The sequence below is a fragment of the Equus przewalskii genome, chromosome 12 (assembly GCF_037783145.1).
Source record: "Equus przewalskii isolate Varuska chromosome 12, EquPr2, whole genome shotgun sequence".
NCBI classification, from domain to species: domain Eukaryota; kingdom Metazoa; phylum Chordata; class Mammalia; order Perissodactyla; family Equidae; genus Equus; species Equus przewalskii.
Window position 1 is genome coordinate 5,646,121 of NC_091842.1, and position 16,579 is coordinate 5,662,699.

General features: G+C 57.5%; 2 protein-coding genes across 4 annotated transcripts in view; one reads left to right on the top strand and one right to left on the bottom strand.

Moving 5' to 3' along the window:
- Window positions 1-20: 20 nt before the first annotated feature.
- BRI3 (brain protein I3) lies at window positions 21-10,259 on the top strand. 2 transcript variants are annotated; one of them, XM_070567443.1, is made up of 4 exons: window positions 35-419; window positions 886-988; window positions 2,639-2,721; window positions 9,835-10,259. In XM_070567443.1, the coding sequence occupies exons 1-4, from the start codon at window positions 278-280 to the stop codon at window positions 9,924-9,926; spliced, it is 420 nt and encodes a 139-aa protein (XP_070423544.1). In that variant the 5' UTR covers window positions 35-277; the 3' UTR covers window positions 9,927-10,259. The 2 variants fall into 2 exon arrangements, with proteins under 2 accessions (XP_070423545.1, XP_070423544.1); XM_070567444.1 differs by lacking the exon at window positions 2,639-2,721 and having other exon boundaries at window positions 21-419.
- Window positions 10,260-10,438: 179 nt separating this feature from the next.
- BAIAP2L1 (BAR/IMD domain containing adaptor protein 2 like 1) overlaps window positions 10,439-16,579 on the bottom strand; it is a 105,408-nt gene continuing 99,267 nt past the window's right edge. For both annotated transcript variants that reach the window (XM_070567441.1, XM_070567440.1), the window contains 2 exons: window positions 12,935-12,972; window positions 10,439-12,389 (listed from right to left, as the gene is read on the bottom strand). In XM_070567441.1, coding sequence (XP_070423542.1) covers window positions 12,314-12,389; window positions 12,935-12,972 — 114 coding nt within the window. In that variant the 3' untranslated portion in view covers window positions 10,439-12,313. The remainder of the gene's footprint in view (window positions 12,390-12,934; window positions 12,973-16,579) is intronic.

A 16,579-nucleotide genomic window follows, 5' to 3' on the forward strand; every position in this document is an offset into this window, starting at 1 on the left:
CCCGCCCCCCCGCCGGGCGCCGCCCCACGTGACCGGTCTTGTGACTGGCGGGGGAGGCGCGGGGGGAAGCCCGCCGCCGCCGAGAGGGGCCGCCCCGCCGCCGCCGCCGCCACCACCACCGCCTCCGAGGAGGGCCACCCCGCCGCCGCCTCCGCCTCCGCGAGGGGCCACCCCGCCGCCGCCGCCCGGGCGACCCCGCGAGGCCGAGCCGGAGCCGGAGCCAGAGCCGGGCGGGACCGAGCGGGCGCCGGGCCGGGCGCGGGGGGCGCCGCCCGCCATGGACCACAAGCCCCTGCTGCAGGAGCGGCCGCCCGCCTACACCCTGGAGGCCGGCCAGGGCGACTTCGCGTGCGGCCCGCACGGCTACGGCGCCATCCCCACCGCGCCCCCGCCGCCGCCCTACCCCTACCTCGTCACAGGTGGGCGGGGGGCGCGGGCGGGGGCGGGGCGCCGGGAGCGAACTTGGGGCCGAGTCCCGGGGCGACCCTTAACCCCGAAACCAAGTTTTCTCCGGCTGCGGCTGGGGGCGCGCCGAGGGGCGGGGGCGGGGCCGGGGGAAGGGGGGGGAACCCGCCGTCGGGTCCCCGAGTCCCGGCGCCGCCCCGGGGCCCTCCGCCTGCCTGGGGGTCGCGCGTCCCGGGCCCGCCGTTCCCAGGCGGCATCACAGCCCGTTTTCAAATTAACTTGGTGAACGCGGTGCAGTCTGCAGATTAGCACCTGATAAAGCCCGTAGTAGGTGCTTAGTGGAGGCAGCTGTCGTCTTGATCTTAGAAAGGACGGGGGTTTTCTGTGGGGGGAGGCGGGAGGGCAGGAGTCGTCCTCACATTCCCCCCCCCCCCCCCAGTTTTCCTGCCTGCCCCTTCTGATGTGCCTTCCTGCCCGCAGGGATACCCACCCACCACCCCAGGGTCTACAACATCCACAGTCGAAATGTCACCCGGTACCCTGCCAATTCCATTGTTGTCGTTGGAGGCTGCCCAGTCTGCAGGTATGTCACAGGCCTTGGGGGCTGGCCCCCCAAAAAGCCTCTAAGAGCGCTCATACCCAGAAGCTCCTAAGACAGGATGTGGGGGGAGCGGGTCGGGCTTCACATGGGCCGAGCTGCTGGTGTGAGGTGTGAGGGAGAGTGGGTTCAGTCGCCCTTGGGTCTGAGCACGTTTTGTAGGGCACGCGGGGTGGGTTACCTTTCCTGGGGACTTGAGTGCTTTTCGGGCCATTGAGTCCTGAGTGTGCGGGATGCAGAAATGGTAAACTGTTGGACTGACAGCCTGTAGTCCCTGGTTCTGGGATTTCCAGTTTGCTGTGTGGTTGATTCTTGAAGGTAAAAGGTTGAAGCGGCTGTTCGAGGTGCAGGGGCAGGAGAGCCCTGACCCACAGGGCCAGTGTGTTGGAGGAGCTGGGGCTCCAGGAGGCCAGGGGAGCAACCCTGTAAGGGCTGCTTCATGCCCAGCAGGGCCGTTAGCTGGATGAGGCTGGAAGGGCCATGGTTCTCCATGTGGGGCAGGAGCGATTTTTCAAATCCTCAAACCGGGGCCTCCAGAATCTTCTGACTGTTTTTATTGGACCCGAGATACAGTTAGCTAGACGCTTCTCTGTGTGGGTCCTGAGGATTCAAATTCGGGTTAGACTTGGTCCCTGCCCTTGCTGGATTCGAGTGCTCAGACCGTTTAGAAAGTCAGCCGACTTGGCTCAGACTGAGTTTTCAGTGTCTCGGAGGGGGAAGTTGCAGTCTCCGAGCTGGAATTGAGAAACTCTAGTTTACGCTTAGGCTTCCTTTCAGAAGTGTATTGGGAAGGGCCAGGGTGGACCAAAGGGAAGTTAAGAACTTCAGAGTCACGGGGGCAAAGGTGTGGGAGACGAGGGCTTGGGAAGAGGGAGGGCATCCTGGAGATGCGGGCAGGAGGCTGGACCCCCGGAGCCAACCCCGTGCCTAGTAAAGGGGGCTGTGGGCCGGGGAGAGCCCGTGGGCTGCGCGCTGGCCAGGGGACCCCATTTGCAAAGCCCAAAACGGGTGTCTCTTCTGACACAGCTGGTGAAACGTTGGCCTTTGGAGAATGTGAAGGGGGAGGGCAGGGAGGGCACACAACGGGCCTCTCCTGAAGGCCACTTTCCATGCGGCCCCTGGGGCGGCAGGGCTGTGAGGGGAAGGCAGGTGGGTGGGCTTGGAGGAGAGGGGGCATGGACTGGCAGGCTGGCCATATGCTGCTGGGTGGGGCAAGGCTCAGGGTTTGGTCCCAGTGGAGAGAGCCGCTGGGAATCCTTCTGGGAAGTTGTCCGAGGAGGTGGGTGGCGGGAAACCGGCTGTATTTTGCCTTGAGGCTGGTCCTGGGTGCTCAGAGCCCTGCTGGGTGCACGGGCCTCTGTCCCCACTCAGCCCAGCCGGAGGATTTCAAGGGCATGTTCTTTGTGGGGAGGAGTCTTTGAGTGAGCCCCCCAGTTTAAGGGGGGGGTGTCAGGATGTCCCAGCCGGTGTCCCACCTGCTGGAGGAGCTGGGTTCGGATCCTGTTTCGTTGTCTGGGAAGTGGTGGGGGCATCTGATGGGCTGGGCTGCGAGGCTCTTGGCCAGCGGAGGCCGAGGTAGCCCCGGGCTCTGGCGCTTCCGTGGGGAGCCTGTTCCTGATCTCTGTCTTTCCCTAGGGTGGGAGCTGTGTCATTTCGGAGGCCTGTGGCTTCTGCTAACCGGGGCCCCGCGGCCCCAGTCATACAGAATCTGGATCAAGGTCAGGCTGTGCTCTGCTTCTCTGGGGAGGGGCTTGGGGCTGTCTGGAGGCCGAGGGGGTCGGCACCCACATTTGGGAAGAGGATTCTTCCCTCTTCCGTGGGGATCCCCATGCTTGCGGCCTCTGGGTGGTGGGTGGCAGGCAGTGAGGGGGGCGGCTCTGAGAACAAGTTTGGGGGACCGAGTTGGGACCAAACGTTCTGACTCCGCCTGCAGCATGCCCTCCTGTCTGTGGGTCGCGAAGGACGGGGGCCAGCGCTGAGGGCCCTCTGAGCACTTGGGTCCTTCACGCACGAGGGCCCCTGCCCCGCCCTGTGCTCGCAGGTGGTCCCTTGGCCCCGAGAGGCCTGTGACTGTCCTGGTGGCATGTGGGGCACGGCGCCCAGGCAGCAGGCTGGGGATGGCAGCGAGATGGGCAGCCGGAGGGAGGGTGAGGCCGGCGCTCCAGGGACGCTCTGCTGTGGTCTGGGGAGCGGTGCGTGGTCCCCGGGGTGGCTCCTCTCTGGGGAAAATGGAGAGGTTCCCCTGGGCACAGTCCAGTGTGGCCTCTGTCTGTCTGGCGTCGTAGGGTCAGGAGACAGGCCACTGCTCATGTGACCACACTTCCTCCCTTTGCATCCCTGCCAGGCTCCGTCCCCTTCCCTCCCTGGTAGCTTGGCAGGAATTTGCCGAAGTCACACGTCTGTGATTCCCTCTGAGGCCTGACCTGAGAGGCCTCTGTCACTTGTCACTTTGCCATCGTCTGAGCCTTCCCTTAAGCAGCCTGACTCCATCGTCCCTTTTTAGCTGGCTACAGGAGCCTTTCTTTCGACCCTGGCAGATGAGCGAGCATGCTCCTCACTTCACCCCTGGCCTGCCTGCCGCCTCTGTGGACCAAGCACCACCTTGGCCACACGGGGCTCCCGCCAGGCCCCCCAGGCCTCTTGGATGCTGGTCTTCCCTGGGGGTGTGGGCTGTCTCTAGATGCAGGCTGGGGTGGCAGCACCTGTGGCCGGGGAGCCCGGGTGGGCGTGGCCGGGTGTGCCCTGGGCTGCAGTGGGCGGCCTGTGGACAAGGCGCCCTGGGCAGCACAGGTCCGAGGCTGGAAGGTGTGTGAAGCGGCAGGCACAGGGCCTGGCCCGGCCTGGGCTCCCCGCCAACGCTTGCTGGGTGTCACTGGATGTTTGGTTTCGGGGCTGACCAGAGAGGCAGGAGGAAGTCCAGGAACGAGCGGGTCTTGGAAAGCAAGAGAGGGGCTCAGGGAAGACCTGTCGAGGTCAGATGCCGCCCAGACATCAGGGTAATGCGCTCCAGGATGTGCCGGATGGTGTGTGCAAGCTGCTGGACCCTGGGAGAGCCCCGGGGGCAGAGACCGGCCACGAGGGCCTGACCTAGGGCATGGGGTGACAAGGTGGAGTGTGTGGAGGGGTCATGAGAGTAGGGGCCTGTGACAGAGCCTTGGGCTTCTGGACGGCGGGCCGTGGGTGGGCACGGGAGGGGCTGCTCCCTGTCAGCGGGGCACCAGCTCCTCCTGCCCTCTGTGCCCTCGAAGCTGGGGTGCCACCCTTGCCCTGGGGAGGTGGATGTGCCTGGGCTGGCTGGAAAACAGGCTGCCAGGATGGGCCCTGCCCACATTCACAGGCTGCGGGCTCCCCAGCCTGAGGGGGAGCAGCAGACAGATGAGCCAGGACTCGGGCGCTGAGCCACGCTGGGCAGGGTGTGCCACCTGTGGGGGCCCAGAGCTGGCTGTCACCCGCTGGCCTCCAGGCAGCGCTTGTGGCCTCCTCAGCCTGGCTGTCGCAGGACTGAGCCTGGGTGGTCCACAGTGTGTCTTGGGCAGGCCCTGCCGCCTTGGAGCCTCCCGGAGTCTCTGACCTTGGGCTCAGCTCTGCTGCAGGCGTGGGGTGTGACAGAAGGCCTCTAGCACCTGCCCTGGCCAGGCCTGTCGTCTTCTGCTTGGGGAGGCTTGAGGCTGCTTGGTGATCAGGCTTGTTCAGAATTGTCCCTGGAGTGGTCAGTGGTCCTGTGGGCGTCCTGAGAACTGCCCCTGACGAGGTGGCTCGCCCCACCTCCATTGGAGGCCTGTTCGAAGTGGAGACCCTGGGACAACCGGAGGCGGGGCAGATGCACTGCGTGAGGGGGTGAGGTATGACCCACTGGCTGAAGGGGGCTGGCTGGGTGCTTTGGGGCCCCCAGGAGGAAGTCCTCGGCTCCCTCTTCCTGAAGAGGCTCGTCCTTCCAGTGAGGGCTGGTCCGGGGGTTGCTCCCAGGGCTGGATCCTGCTTGAGGCCAGCCTCTGTTCAGCAGACATGAGTCATTGGGCATGAGCCAAGAGGACTGCTGGAGCATGTGGCACTCACTGGCCCTTGTGGGGAGGGGGTTGCTCAGAGGGTGGTTCCTCCCTTCTGGGTGAAGTCTGGATTATTCCTCGCCACGCCACTCATTTCCTGAACAAGGCTCTCCAGTTTCCGGGAAGGGGGGCAGTGATGGTACGTGCGTGGGGGTTGCTGTGAGGAATACAGGAGGTGGCGAGGGTGAGGTTCTCACTGGTCGGGTACCCAGCCTTGGGATGCTCTCGGGGCCTGTGGGCTGCAGGGCCTTTCCCATCTTCTCATCCTGGAGCCCCACCCAGGCCGGTCCCTGGGCAGTCAGATGCCAGTGGAATCGACTGGCGCTTTCTCCGTAAGGTTGGCATCAGGAGGTAAATAAGCATTTTCAGAATCAGTTCCCTACCTTCTCCAGCTTCCGTATCCTTCGCTGACCCCCATCCCCCTACCTGTCGCTCAGGAATCGGGGAGGGCCCTTCCAGCGACAGCCGGAGCCCCTTAGTAGTTTGGGTTCTGAGCCGGTTGATAAAGAGTGGAACTCATCCTGAACTGACTGGGTTCTTCCGGGGCTTTGGAGAGGGGGCGGGGAGTGTGAGGCCTGTGGGAGAGGCCGGCGGGAGGCAGGGACCCGCACAGGGATGGGCTGCTCTGTTCCCGAGTCATGATTGGCCTAGAGACCAAGTTGAATCTCTCAATTGAGAAGATTTTGGATTTAAAAAAATTGTAAATTATGCCAATACTGCTTTTGAGGTCTGGGGCAGTAATCCTAGTCAAAACGTTAATATTTTTACAGTAAGACACAAATAAATACATTAAGTGGATAAGTTAAGACTACAAGTGGCCACACATCAGGTCACATGTGGCTACCAGGTGAGTTTGCCACAAACTTATAAAAAAGTTCTGCTTTCAGAGCCTTTTGGCATTTGGAATTGTGGGTATGAGCTGTAGGTTCTTGGGGTGGCAGGGGTGACGCCTGAGGACTGACTGACCCCCTGCTCGGAGGCTCCCGCTGAGTGGGCAGGTGCTGTTTTCCTGTCCCTTGTCCCCGGAAGCAGTGTGCTGGGCCGGGTGGTCGCTCTCAGTGGAAGCTGGTCTGGGTCTGGATCACAGACTTGCCGGCAGGGACGAGATTCTGCGCAGCCCCCTCAGGCCCTCTCTCTCCCTGGAGACACGGTGGCCTGGTGGCCTGGCCCGGCCATCTTTTTAAGAGCCAGCTGGGGGCTCTGCTCTGCGTGGGCAGGGCTGGGGAGGGGGCGCAGGGGTCTGGCAGGTATCAGACCCGTACTCCTGACTCGGGGGGCCCAGCTGCCAACTCTGCTCTGGCTGCAGTAAGGGCCGGACCTGGGCAGCAAGCACTGCAGGTGTGGGGAGGGAGGAGGGTGCTCCTCGTGCCTGGGACGCGAGGTGGACCGGGTCAGCCCGGGCTGCCCTTTGCTCTGCCTGCCTTTTAAGTTCCCAGAGTAGCTCTGGAGGCTGAGATGCTGGGCCTCCTGGGGCTGGTCTGGCCACTGCTGGGACTCTCAGTGCTCAGGTGGGGCCAGTCTCCCGGCCTCATGGCCGTGGGGGCCCGGATGAGAGAGTAACCAGCTTTCCTCCACTTGCACCAGCTTTAGACAGTGTCGACCAGCATTGGGGTCTAGTTGGAGAATTAGGGAAGAGGCAGGTGGGGACTGCCGCCCTTTGACGTTGGACCCCAGAGGACAGCAGCAACCCACAGCCGGGACAGTTCATGTGGACAGGTACACTGTGCGGCCCAGGGAAGGCCTCCGTCTCCAGGCATCTCCACTGCAGGGAGACTGCTCCGCTCCACGGCTTCTCCAGCGGGGGGGGGTGCTGGGTGCTCGCACACTCCCTCCAGGGCACTGAGGGCGGCAGGATAGGACCTGCCCCGGCCCCAGCCTCCTCTCGGGCCTCTCTGAAGTCTTTGAGCAGACGCACTGGGTTCTAGGCTCTGTCTCCTAACAGCTTTGATCCTGAAGTGGAATAATGTGGAGTGTCCAGCCCCGGCAGGTGCTCAGCCGGGTGGTCACTGTCCGCGAGCCTCCTTGGCCCCTGCAGGGGATGTGGGCCAGGTACCCTGGTAACCCCTTTAGAGGTTGGGCTTCTCTAGAAGGTTCTCAGCTAGGGCAGGTGAGTCAGCTGTGGGGTGTGGGGTTCCCTTGTGCCCTCTGCCTTTTCCTCGGACATTCTAACCAAACATGCAAACCGATGAGGTTTTCAGGGTTTTGGCTGTAGGTAGAACAGTGGTGTAGACCCAGGAGGAAGCCGGAGTAGAGCCTGGGCGGGGCCATAGCTCCCGGAGTGGTCCAAGGTCACCTCCAGCTGCTGCGGAAGTGGCCTGATTGGCATCAGTAGTTGTAGCTGTTGGCCATGACCATGGACGAGCAGGGCTGTTTCCAGCCTGTCACGCCCACCTGTGTGTGGGGACACAGCCGGTGGCTCGGGGCCTTCCTGAAGCCCCCACCTCTTACTTCGGCAGGGTGGCCTCAGGTGCTTTTTCAGCTGGGTCTCATGCCGTGCGCCCTGACACGTGGTCTGAGGGCCCTGAAGCTGGGGCAGGTGTGACCTGGCTCTCACGGGCAGGCTGAGGACCAGCATGACCTGACAGCCTTTGTGGGACTTAGAGCGGGGCTCCTGTTACAGGACTTTTGTAGAAGTCTATACAAGAAACGGTGACGCTGCTGACAGCAGTTGAGGCCTCCCGATTAGCTCTCCCCTCCTTTGGGTGTCGCCTGTGCCCACTCCCGCTGGTCAGCACGCATGCACAACGGGCAGTGCCAGTGAGTCTGGGAAACACTGGTGAAACAAAGTTCTGCAAGTGTCTTTACTGCAGGACTTGTCACTGCCTTTCCTACACTCATGCATTGTGACTCCAGGAGAGTGAAAGAGGCAGTTTTCCAAAATTGGCCAAAGACTCCCCCCTTTTCTTTTCTGCAGGGTTATCAGGGGGACTGGTGTTTCAGGATGAGCCCCTTGGAAACTGCTGCTAGAACGTACTGTCCTTTAGGTGTATTTAGAGTGGGAGGAGGGGGGTGGGCATTGGGTTTGACTTTTTCTGAAGGGAGTTGAGAACCAGACTTCCTCTTAGCCTGGTCTGTTTTCACCATCCCCGCGAAGCAGGAAGCAGGGAGCAGGTCCCGCTTTGATTCCTGGAGCTTGGCCTGGCGCCCGCTCTGCAGGGCTGGGGTGTGTGTGCTGGAGCCGGATCCTGCTCAGGTCAGTGCGTGGGCGCCGGCCTGGGGGTCAGGATGCCGTGAGCAGTAGTGTCCCCACACAGGCCGTGACTTCCTGAGAAGGGGCGGCAGCAGCAGTTTTGGCATCTTGAGTTGAGGACACCCTCTGTTTTGGCGCTTCGGCTCGACACTTGTTTGCTCTCTCGTTTATTAAGCTGCACCTTCCTCTCCACACAAGGTGGCAGAACGAGGAGCAGCTGCTTCCAGAACACTGTGGGCATAAAGGCTCCCTAGCAGTATTTGAAGACGATGGGGCTGAGGCGTGGACAGTGACAGTGGCTTCAGGAAGACCGAGGGAGGTGGGATGAATGGGGGCAGGTGTGGGAATGGGGTGGGGGGTGACGTGGTCCCTCCTTCAGCATTGTGAAGGCACGTTCACGGAGCGCTTCCCGTTTCCAGCAGCAGGCCAGACCCGTCCCATGCCTCCGCCAAGCCCTTCACGTGTCACCTCCTGGAGGCCCTCCCTGAACCCCTCTGCCATTTCTCCCTTCGCCGTCCTCAGCCGGGCGTGATTTGGCGCTTTTGTTCTGGCGGAGTGCCTCGCCCACCACAGGCCCTCAGCTCACAGCGTGGTGGTCGAGGGCTGGAGTGGCCCCGGGCACCCCGGCCACCTGGGAGGACCTAGTTCCCACTGGCTTTCCTGGCTCCTGGGGCTGTCTGGTGGGTGTGAAGCATTTCTCATTAGGGCTAAGCTGGCTATTGGAGTTCTCTTTAATTTCAGTTCTGTGTCCAGAATTTCTAGAAGTAGCCTAAGGAGCAGTGGCAGAGCTGAGCACATGGCTCCTGCCTCCCACCTTTGGGGCCTTTTAAAAACGACCCTTGAATCTGAGTGGTGACTAGGCCATTGGCCTATGATTTGGGTGCTGGCCCCTCGATGTCTTAGGTATTATGTATTACGCACATGGAAGGTCAACTTGACTGTTTTCTGAAGAGGAAGCTTTGAGATGAAATTTCTCAAGATACATGGCCTTCCAGACATTTGTACGAACATGGCTGACTTTAGTCCTTCACTGAAATCTGTCCTGTGTCCCCCTCCCCGCAAACAATACAAATCAAACTTCCAAACTATCACTTCTTTGGAATTTCTCTCTAGGGAATGGAAAAATAAATCTAAAACTTTTCAACATTGGGGAAAAAATACTCTAAAATGATGTGGTTTCCTTGGTATTTTCAGAGATACAAGAATTTTTACAGAAGTTAGCATTTGCTGCTTCTTCCTTTTGTAAGAGGAAACACGTGGCAGGTTATAAGGCAACTGAACGTTCTTGCCTTTATGAGTGAGTGATGGTACCTTCAGGTGACTTCATCTTCCCCTCATCACGCGTTCCATGTGGTGACTAGCAGTAGTTGCTTGCCCTCGGTAAGTGGGCACGTGCAGACAGTTCTGGTGGCTCTCAAGGCCGATGCGTTTATTGCTGGAGAGGTGAAGCCTGCCGTGGGGGGGGGGTCCTGTGTCATCGTCAGCTGTCGTCTGTCCCCGTGTGTGAGGGTCGGGCCTTCCCAGGTGGGGAGGGGCCTCTGGGTCAGGGCTCCGCCGAAGGCCCTAACCCCAGCGCCCCCCCTCTCTCTTCACAGAGTCGGGGTTCTGGAGGACTCCTTCACCTTCCTGGGCATCTTCCTGGCCATCGTCTTGTTCCCCTTCGGGTTCATCTGCTGTTTTGCCTTGAGGAAGCGAAGATGCCCCAACTGTGGAGCCAACTTTACTTAAAGGGAACACCACACCTGGCTTTCCTACATCCAGCTATCTTTTTCTAATGTAAATGTCGTGTACAATAGCTTTATTTGATTAAGCTTCAGGACTGTTTTGTAAAGTGAGGTGGGACAGATTTGGCATGTGCTAGCCAAGGTTTCCCGGGCACAGGGGTCATGGAGTGTGGACACGCAGCAGCACTGCTCCAAGGGTTAATGACAACTCAATAAAGCACTGCTTTTATTTTTTGCAGTCTTCAATTTGAGAAAGGTGAGAAATACTGTTTTAAATAAATGAGATTCATACCATTGTTTACCTGGTTCTGCTTATTCAGTGTCTGCACACTGCCACTGACGATAGAAAGTTTTGTCATGAAATAGAGAGCAGAGTAACAGACGCATCGCGCAGCTTCAGCGTTACCCAGTATTCATGGCCAATCTCCACCTTCTGTTAGTCCTCGATAGGCATTTACAGCTCAAGAAAATGTGCTTGTTTTCAAGTTCTCTTTTATTATTATAATGAAACATAATACCTTGACATTTACAGAACATGCACCTCAGTGCCAAGGACCTGAGGCAAGCCCTCCCAGCCTGTGTGAGGCAGGTAAGTGACCACTGTAGTCCCTTCTGTGAAGGTGTGGACTGGGGTTGGGTGAGCCAGGTGGGCCTGCAAATTGCATCTAATAATCCCAGGACCTCTTGGGTCCCTGTAACAGCCACAAGATCCCAGAGTGGAACTCTAGAGGCCAGGGCCAGGGCGTGACACCCCACCCTCTCATTAACACACTTCCAAAATCTACCCCTCATTCCCTCCCCACTGTTGAAAATAGTGGGCTTCCGTGAACCCTGCTCTTCCTTAGATGGTGAGCGGAGCATGGGCCACTTAACTAAATGTGATTGTTTTCTCTGCTGGCTGGAGCGTCTTGAGACAGGCGGGCTGCTTGACACTGTAGTTAGCCTGATCCAGCCCTGGGGGAGCCCTCCCAAGGTCCTGCATCAGCAGCCCTCGGTGGGGTTGCCTGGTTTGCTGAGCCATCCGGGAGGAGGACAGGACCAAGAACCTGAAGTGTCACACACTTAGACCAGCTTACCTGCATTTGACCTTGACCAGTTTCCAGCTTATAGAAAAATGCTGTTTATGGTGAGATCAAAGGACCTGTGACAAGCAGCAAGCCCCGCTTCCCTGCCTGCATGCAGGGCATGGCCTGGGTGTGAGTTTTAATCGATTCTCCACTCCTCCAGAGCAGAGCCTCGTCCCTGACAGCCAGTGACGAACTTGGCCACTGGCTCAGAGCTCCTCCCACAGAAGCGCAGGTTCCCAGTGCCTGCTGGCAGGTGTCAGCTGAACCCAGCCCTTCCCTCACCCAGACTCAGGCTCACAGGTCCTCCTGGCTTTGTAAGCGCTATTTGCAGGTCAGTACCTGCAAATTTCAAAAGTGGAGAAACTTGGACCCCAAGAGGTTTCGGAGTAAATGACTGATGGAGGCAGCTTTGGTCAGCTAGCTTAGGGAGAGGGCCCAGGTTTCCACACGTGTGGAGTCCTCAGATGCACTCAAATGTATTATTACCCTATGAGCCAGGCCCACATGCAGCGTGGCCTGGTGTGTTTTCCTGGGTTGATCCAGTTGGTAACTCAGAACCACCAAATTCCGTAGCTCTTGGAAATTCTTCAGGTACTAAATATGGCTGTGAAAGGGATGGGCAAAATGTCTTAGCACTCTAGAGCTATTTCTAAGCTGTGGGAAAGTTGGAGATTTCTCCATCTACATTTGTATTAAGTTGATAGCTCTACATTTGATTAAACAAAAATTAAAAAATTTTAAATTAAAAAATAAAATTTTATACAATATTCTCATAATTTATATTGCTTAAAATTATGATTTGCATGCTAAGATGCAAATTTATACAGTATTTTCTAGATAAACGTAATGCTACTTAAGAGCACATGCTTTATAAAACAAAAGTGTGGTCTCATCTGCATTCAGGTACAGAAAGCCAGTCATGAAAGCACAGACAATCCCTTATTCTGGCTATTAAAAAAGTAATCATGGAGTATTTAAAAAATGATACGGTAACAATTTGGAACCAAATTTACTGTGTTTTGAAAGAATAAGGAGACAGTACTTTAAGTGATTGAGTTGGTCACTAAACTATTACTCATTTATCCTCTTAAAGACAGAAATGTGTAAACCCAACTATGGTAAATTGAGAAAATGCATTGATTTGCTCAAGTAGAATACATTTAAAATCAGGCACCCTCTCGTGAAGCTTTACGACAGTTAACAGCACATCTCACACATATACACCTATCATTTGCAGTGAGAGCATAGCATTAGCGGAACCAGAGGATTCCTTGGCCATCTTTTCATCGAATGATTGGTGCTGATCGATCGTTTGTCACTGTTGGCCGGAGTTTCACAGTAGCAAAGGGGTTTTCTCCACTGCGGGGGAGAGAGAAAAATGTCTGCAGAAATGCTACAAGATGGGAATTTGGTTTTAAAGGAGCTAATAACTCTTGTTCTTGCTCTCTAAATTATATAGCTTATATAAATTCCAGACAGCATTTTCTGAATATTAAAGTTTCACTCTGTGGCAGTTCTCTCCGTGCTGCCCATTACAGAACTATCCAAACTTTCAAACATTTTTGACATAGGAGAACCCACCCCTCTGTTGTCCTCTATGGGGCGGGGGACGGGGCTTATGTGGGAGAGCCAGCTATGGCACGGTCTGGATTAATCTGCCAGATGTGGCATGTGACCAGGAGACGCGCCTTCTGGATCTAGGCAGATGCCGGGCGGGCCCTTGGGGCCCTGCTCCCTGGCACTGTGATGAGACCACATGGCTGCATTCTCCTCTGACCCTTTCTCAGGGTCGGGCCTCCTGGGCTGCAACCAAGGCAGGCCTTCCAGGGGACGCTGCAGGCCCCTGTGCAGCAGGGAAGGCAGCTTCCAGCTCAGCAGGGCTTTAGGGAGAAAGTTGGACGTACCTGAGGAATGGAGGCTTCGCAGTCCCATTTGCAGCATTCTGTGAGGAAGAGAAAGATGAAGTTTAGGGAAGGCTCACGAAGTGGGGGCATTTTTAATAGACCTGAAGGTAAAGCATAAGGGACTCTTTAAAGGTACTTGTTAAAAGAGTGCCCTGTCGTCTCATTCCCTTGAGACCATCGAGGTCTCTAAGTTCACTGGGAAGAGGGAGGGCAAGAACAGGAGACATGCTGGAAGCAGGGAGGCAGCCTCCCAAGTGTAGGGCCATCTCAGACTTGGAGGGAAGACGCGGGGCTCGCTGCTCCTCACGCACGACCTTTCAGGTGCGACGTGCAGGTGGCTTTCTGGGAGCCCAGTCCTGAACAATGCCACAAAAAAAGTCAGTGAAAATAAAACCTGGCTGGGTTCTGGTGCCCACAGATGGTGCCAACTGCTAGCCCGAGATCTTGTAGGAAGTTCCCTAAAGTGAGGCAAAGAGCAGATGGAACGGTGCAAACACACTGTCCTTCAGGAGCCGCCAGAGCCTGGCAGCCTTCATGGAGCCCTGCGCCTCCGCTTCCCAGGACTCGGGACTCCCAGTGTGGCCAGGGACCAGGTGCGTGTGCGCCTTCTTTCCTTCATTCCAAGAAGCCTGCGGGCTTTAAGAATCTGCTTTAGATGTGCTCTGGCTGTTCTAAGAAGTCACTGGCCTGAGCTCTGGAGCGAATTCTCAGATGCCTGCCCAGGAGAGGGCAGTGTAACGCCATCTGACCAACTGGCTGCCAGAGCGAACCTCACTGTCCTGGAGGGTCCAGGACTCCCTATAGTCTCAGGGCGCTCAGACCTCTGGACACTGACTAGACGAGCACCTCTCACTTGCCGCTGCCAGCCCCAGGGGTTGAAGGCCATCCCTGGAGGCGAAGGCCCAGGCCAGGGCTCCTTTGGGACAGCCTCTACTGTGTGTTGGCCGTACAGACTCAAGGCAGAAGGCAGGCTGCAGGCTGGGGGCGCCGAGGCCGACTTCAGACCCGCCCTTGCGCTCTCCAGGCCTCTGAGGATGTCACACCTTGACCTTGAACTCTGGGGCCAGCAGGCCAGCAAGATGATCCTAATGGGGAGCCCCAGCACCAGGAGGCAGTCTCTAGTCAGCCCGATGCCCAAATTCAGTGTCTGCTTTTCATTACGTAAGCACAAAGGAGCTGCCCTGCTTGCTACATCCTAATAGAGCTTTAAATGGTTGCAAAATGCTTTCTTCCAATAGGGCATGCTGAGCTTCCTCAGCGGACCTCAGAGTAAGTCATTTCTGGTGTAACATTCGTCATACGTGATGATTAAGGGCTAATTTATGATTTATTTTAAACACACACCAGGATGCCTGTCATGCAATCCCACACGCACTTTGAGTGCTGGTGTTAACGTCCCACCTAGAGCAGAAGGCCCAGTGAGCACCCCGAGGGCGGGGGAGGCCTGGGAGTCCGCGTCCGGTGCTGCTTCGGCCCCAGAGGTACACCCAGCCCTCCTCCTCTTCCACACTCACTGGAAACCCCCTTCTTTCTGCCTTTCCTTGGGGCCAACATTCCACATCGCCCATGTGTATCCTCAAGTTTGAGGACAGCTCTCTGTGCGTCCCAAACTGGAAACCAAAAACGCAACAGCAGCTGGGAGTACCCCCAACTGTCTTCAAGGCAAAAAGCCTCGGAGCTCGTTCCCAGAGGGCCTCCTGGGCCCTGACTGATCCAAATGAACTTCAGAAGGAGGTTGGCCACGTTTTAACACGCTGTGTTACCTGGGTGCTTAGCCCACAACGTTTGAGAGAAAAAAACAGTAGAAGAGATGTATCACAGTCCATCCTGGAAGTAAAGTGGCAAGAAGTAACCTGCGCTGTGAGGGAGGAGGGCAAAACTGACTCTTAAGAAGACAGCCTGAAGCCATTTAGTGGCAGGGCAAAGCCAGGTCCTGTGCGCACCTCGGCAAGCCCACGGGCCCCAAGACACCTGCAGGATGCTCAGAGCAGCCCTGTCCTAACAGCCCAAACTGCGAACACCCAAATGGACAGCGGCCTTCTGTCAGACAGCAGAGCGTCACACAGCAACAGAACACACAGGAGGACACGCTGCACGGGTCTGTCTGTGGGAGGGCCAGACCAGACCAGTGCGGGAAGTTGGCGCAGTCTAGACTGAGAAGGGACAGTGAGGAGAGGGACTGCTGAGGGGCTGGTAATGTCCTAGCTCCTGGTCTGGTGCTGGTTATACATAGTCACTTTGTACAAAGTCATCGTGTACTTTTCGATACATGGTATTCTTCAATGTTTACTTACAGGACATTTTCAGAAAGCTTTCCCCTTTCTGAAACCTTTAACACATCTCCCACTGAGCCTGCTGAGTTGTGTTTCGGTCACAACTGACCACAGTCCCCAAACCCGCCCCCTTCCCACGTTCCCTTTCCACTCAGTGAAGGGCCTCTCCAGGCCAGAGCGGCACTGCCTTTGTTTAGCCAGTGAGCCAAGCTGCACAGTCCGTGTCTTTGGAACCTCCCCACCTCACTTGAGGGCACAGCCCCATCCCTCTTACTGGTGGCCACCTGTGAAAGCTGCAACCTGCGCTTGTCCCTCTGCTGTCTCCCTCTGGCCGTGCCGTTGGGTTTGGGGTCCCCTTGTCTGCATTCCCTGATCCCCTCTCTCCCTCCTCCACCATCTGGCAAATGCTGCCTTGTCCTGCAGGAGCACCAAGGTCCTGGAGGCCTCGGTCCTGTGTTGCCAGGCCTGACCTGTCTCGGTAGGGTTCCCGCAGGCCCAGAACCTCCTTCTCGTCTCTCCCCTCAGTACACGCACAGTGAAGGGCACACAGCGTGTACTCAGAACACATCTGTGGAGCTAAGCTGCCCAAAGTCCCACAGCCAACTGGTGGAAAAATGCATCCTTACACACGTCATGGGCCTGGCTCTGCATCAGCGGCACAGTTCCATCTTAATGCTCTTCCTCAGACTTTACAAAGCATGACTCTGAGGCACTGGTCCCTCTGGCTAGGCCAGCACTCGTGGCCTGCAGGCACAGCTTGTTACGTGTTCTGTGCCCGCCTTGACAGTCAGCATGGTGCTGGTCCAGAGTGCACTCAACAAGACAGGAGACCATCAAGGCAGAAAATCAGGTGCCAGTAGGGGCCAGGCATGTCATTAGAAGAGAACAGGCTCCACGAGACAGTAAGGGCAGTGAAGGCTTTGGGACTGGACAGCAAGATAGCCCACAACCAGCTGAGTGTGGCCAAGCAAGAACAGGTCGAGTGGGGCACATCTTGTGACCCCCCCACCCTACCCCACCCCACTGGAAACCCGAAAACCCAAGTCCACTGGAGCGTGGGCATTTGCTGACTACCATCAGGTGTCTGCTGCACCTCCCCCTTCCCTGCTATACTGGATTTTGGCTTGGGTCTCCACCACATGCCCACGTGCCTTGAAGGGCACTACTTGGTCCCAGCTTATGGGTGGTCCTGGTCAGGTCAGACCACCCAGCACAGCCCGTTTCCCTGGCTGTAGGCAGACACTCAGAGATGGGCAAGGGGCCTCTGTGGCCAGTCAGGGTAAGGCAGGGTGCTGCTGAGAATGTGGACCGGGCAGCCCTCTGCTGTCCGCTTGCCGCCCACACCACACAAGACAGGGCTGGTGAGGAGAGA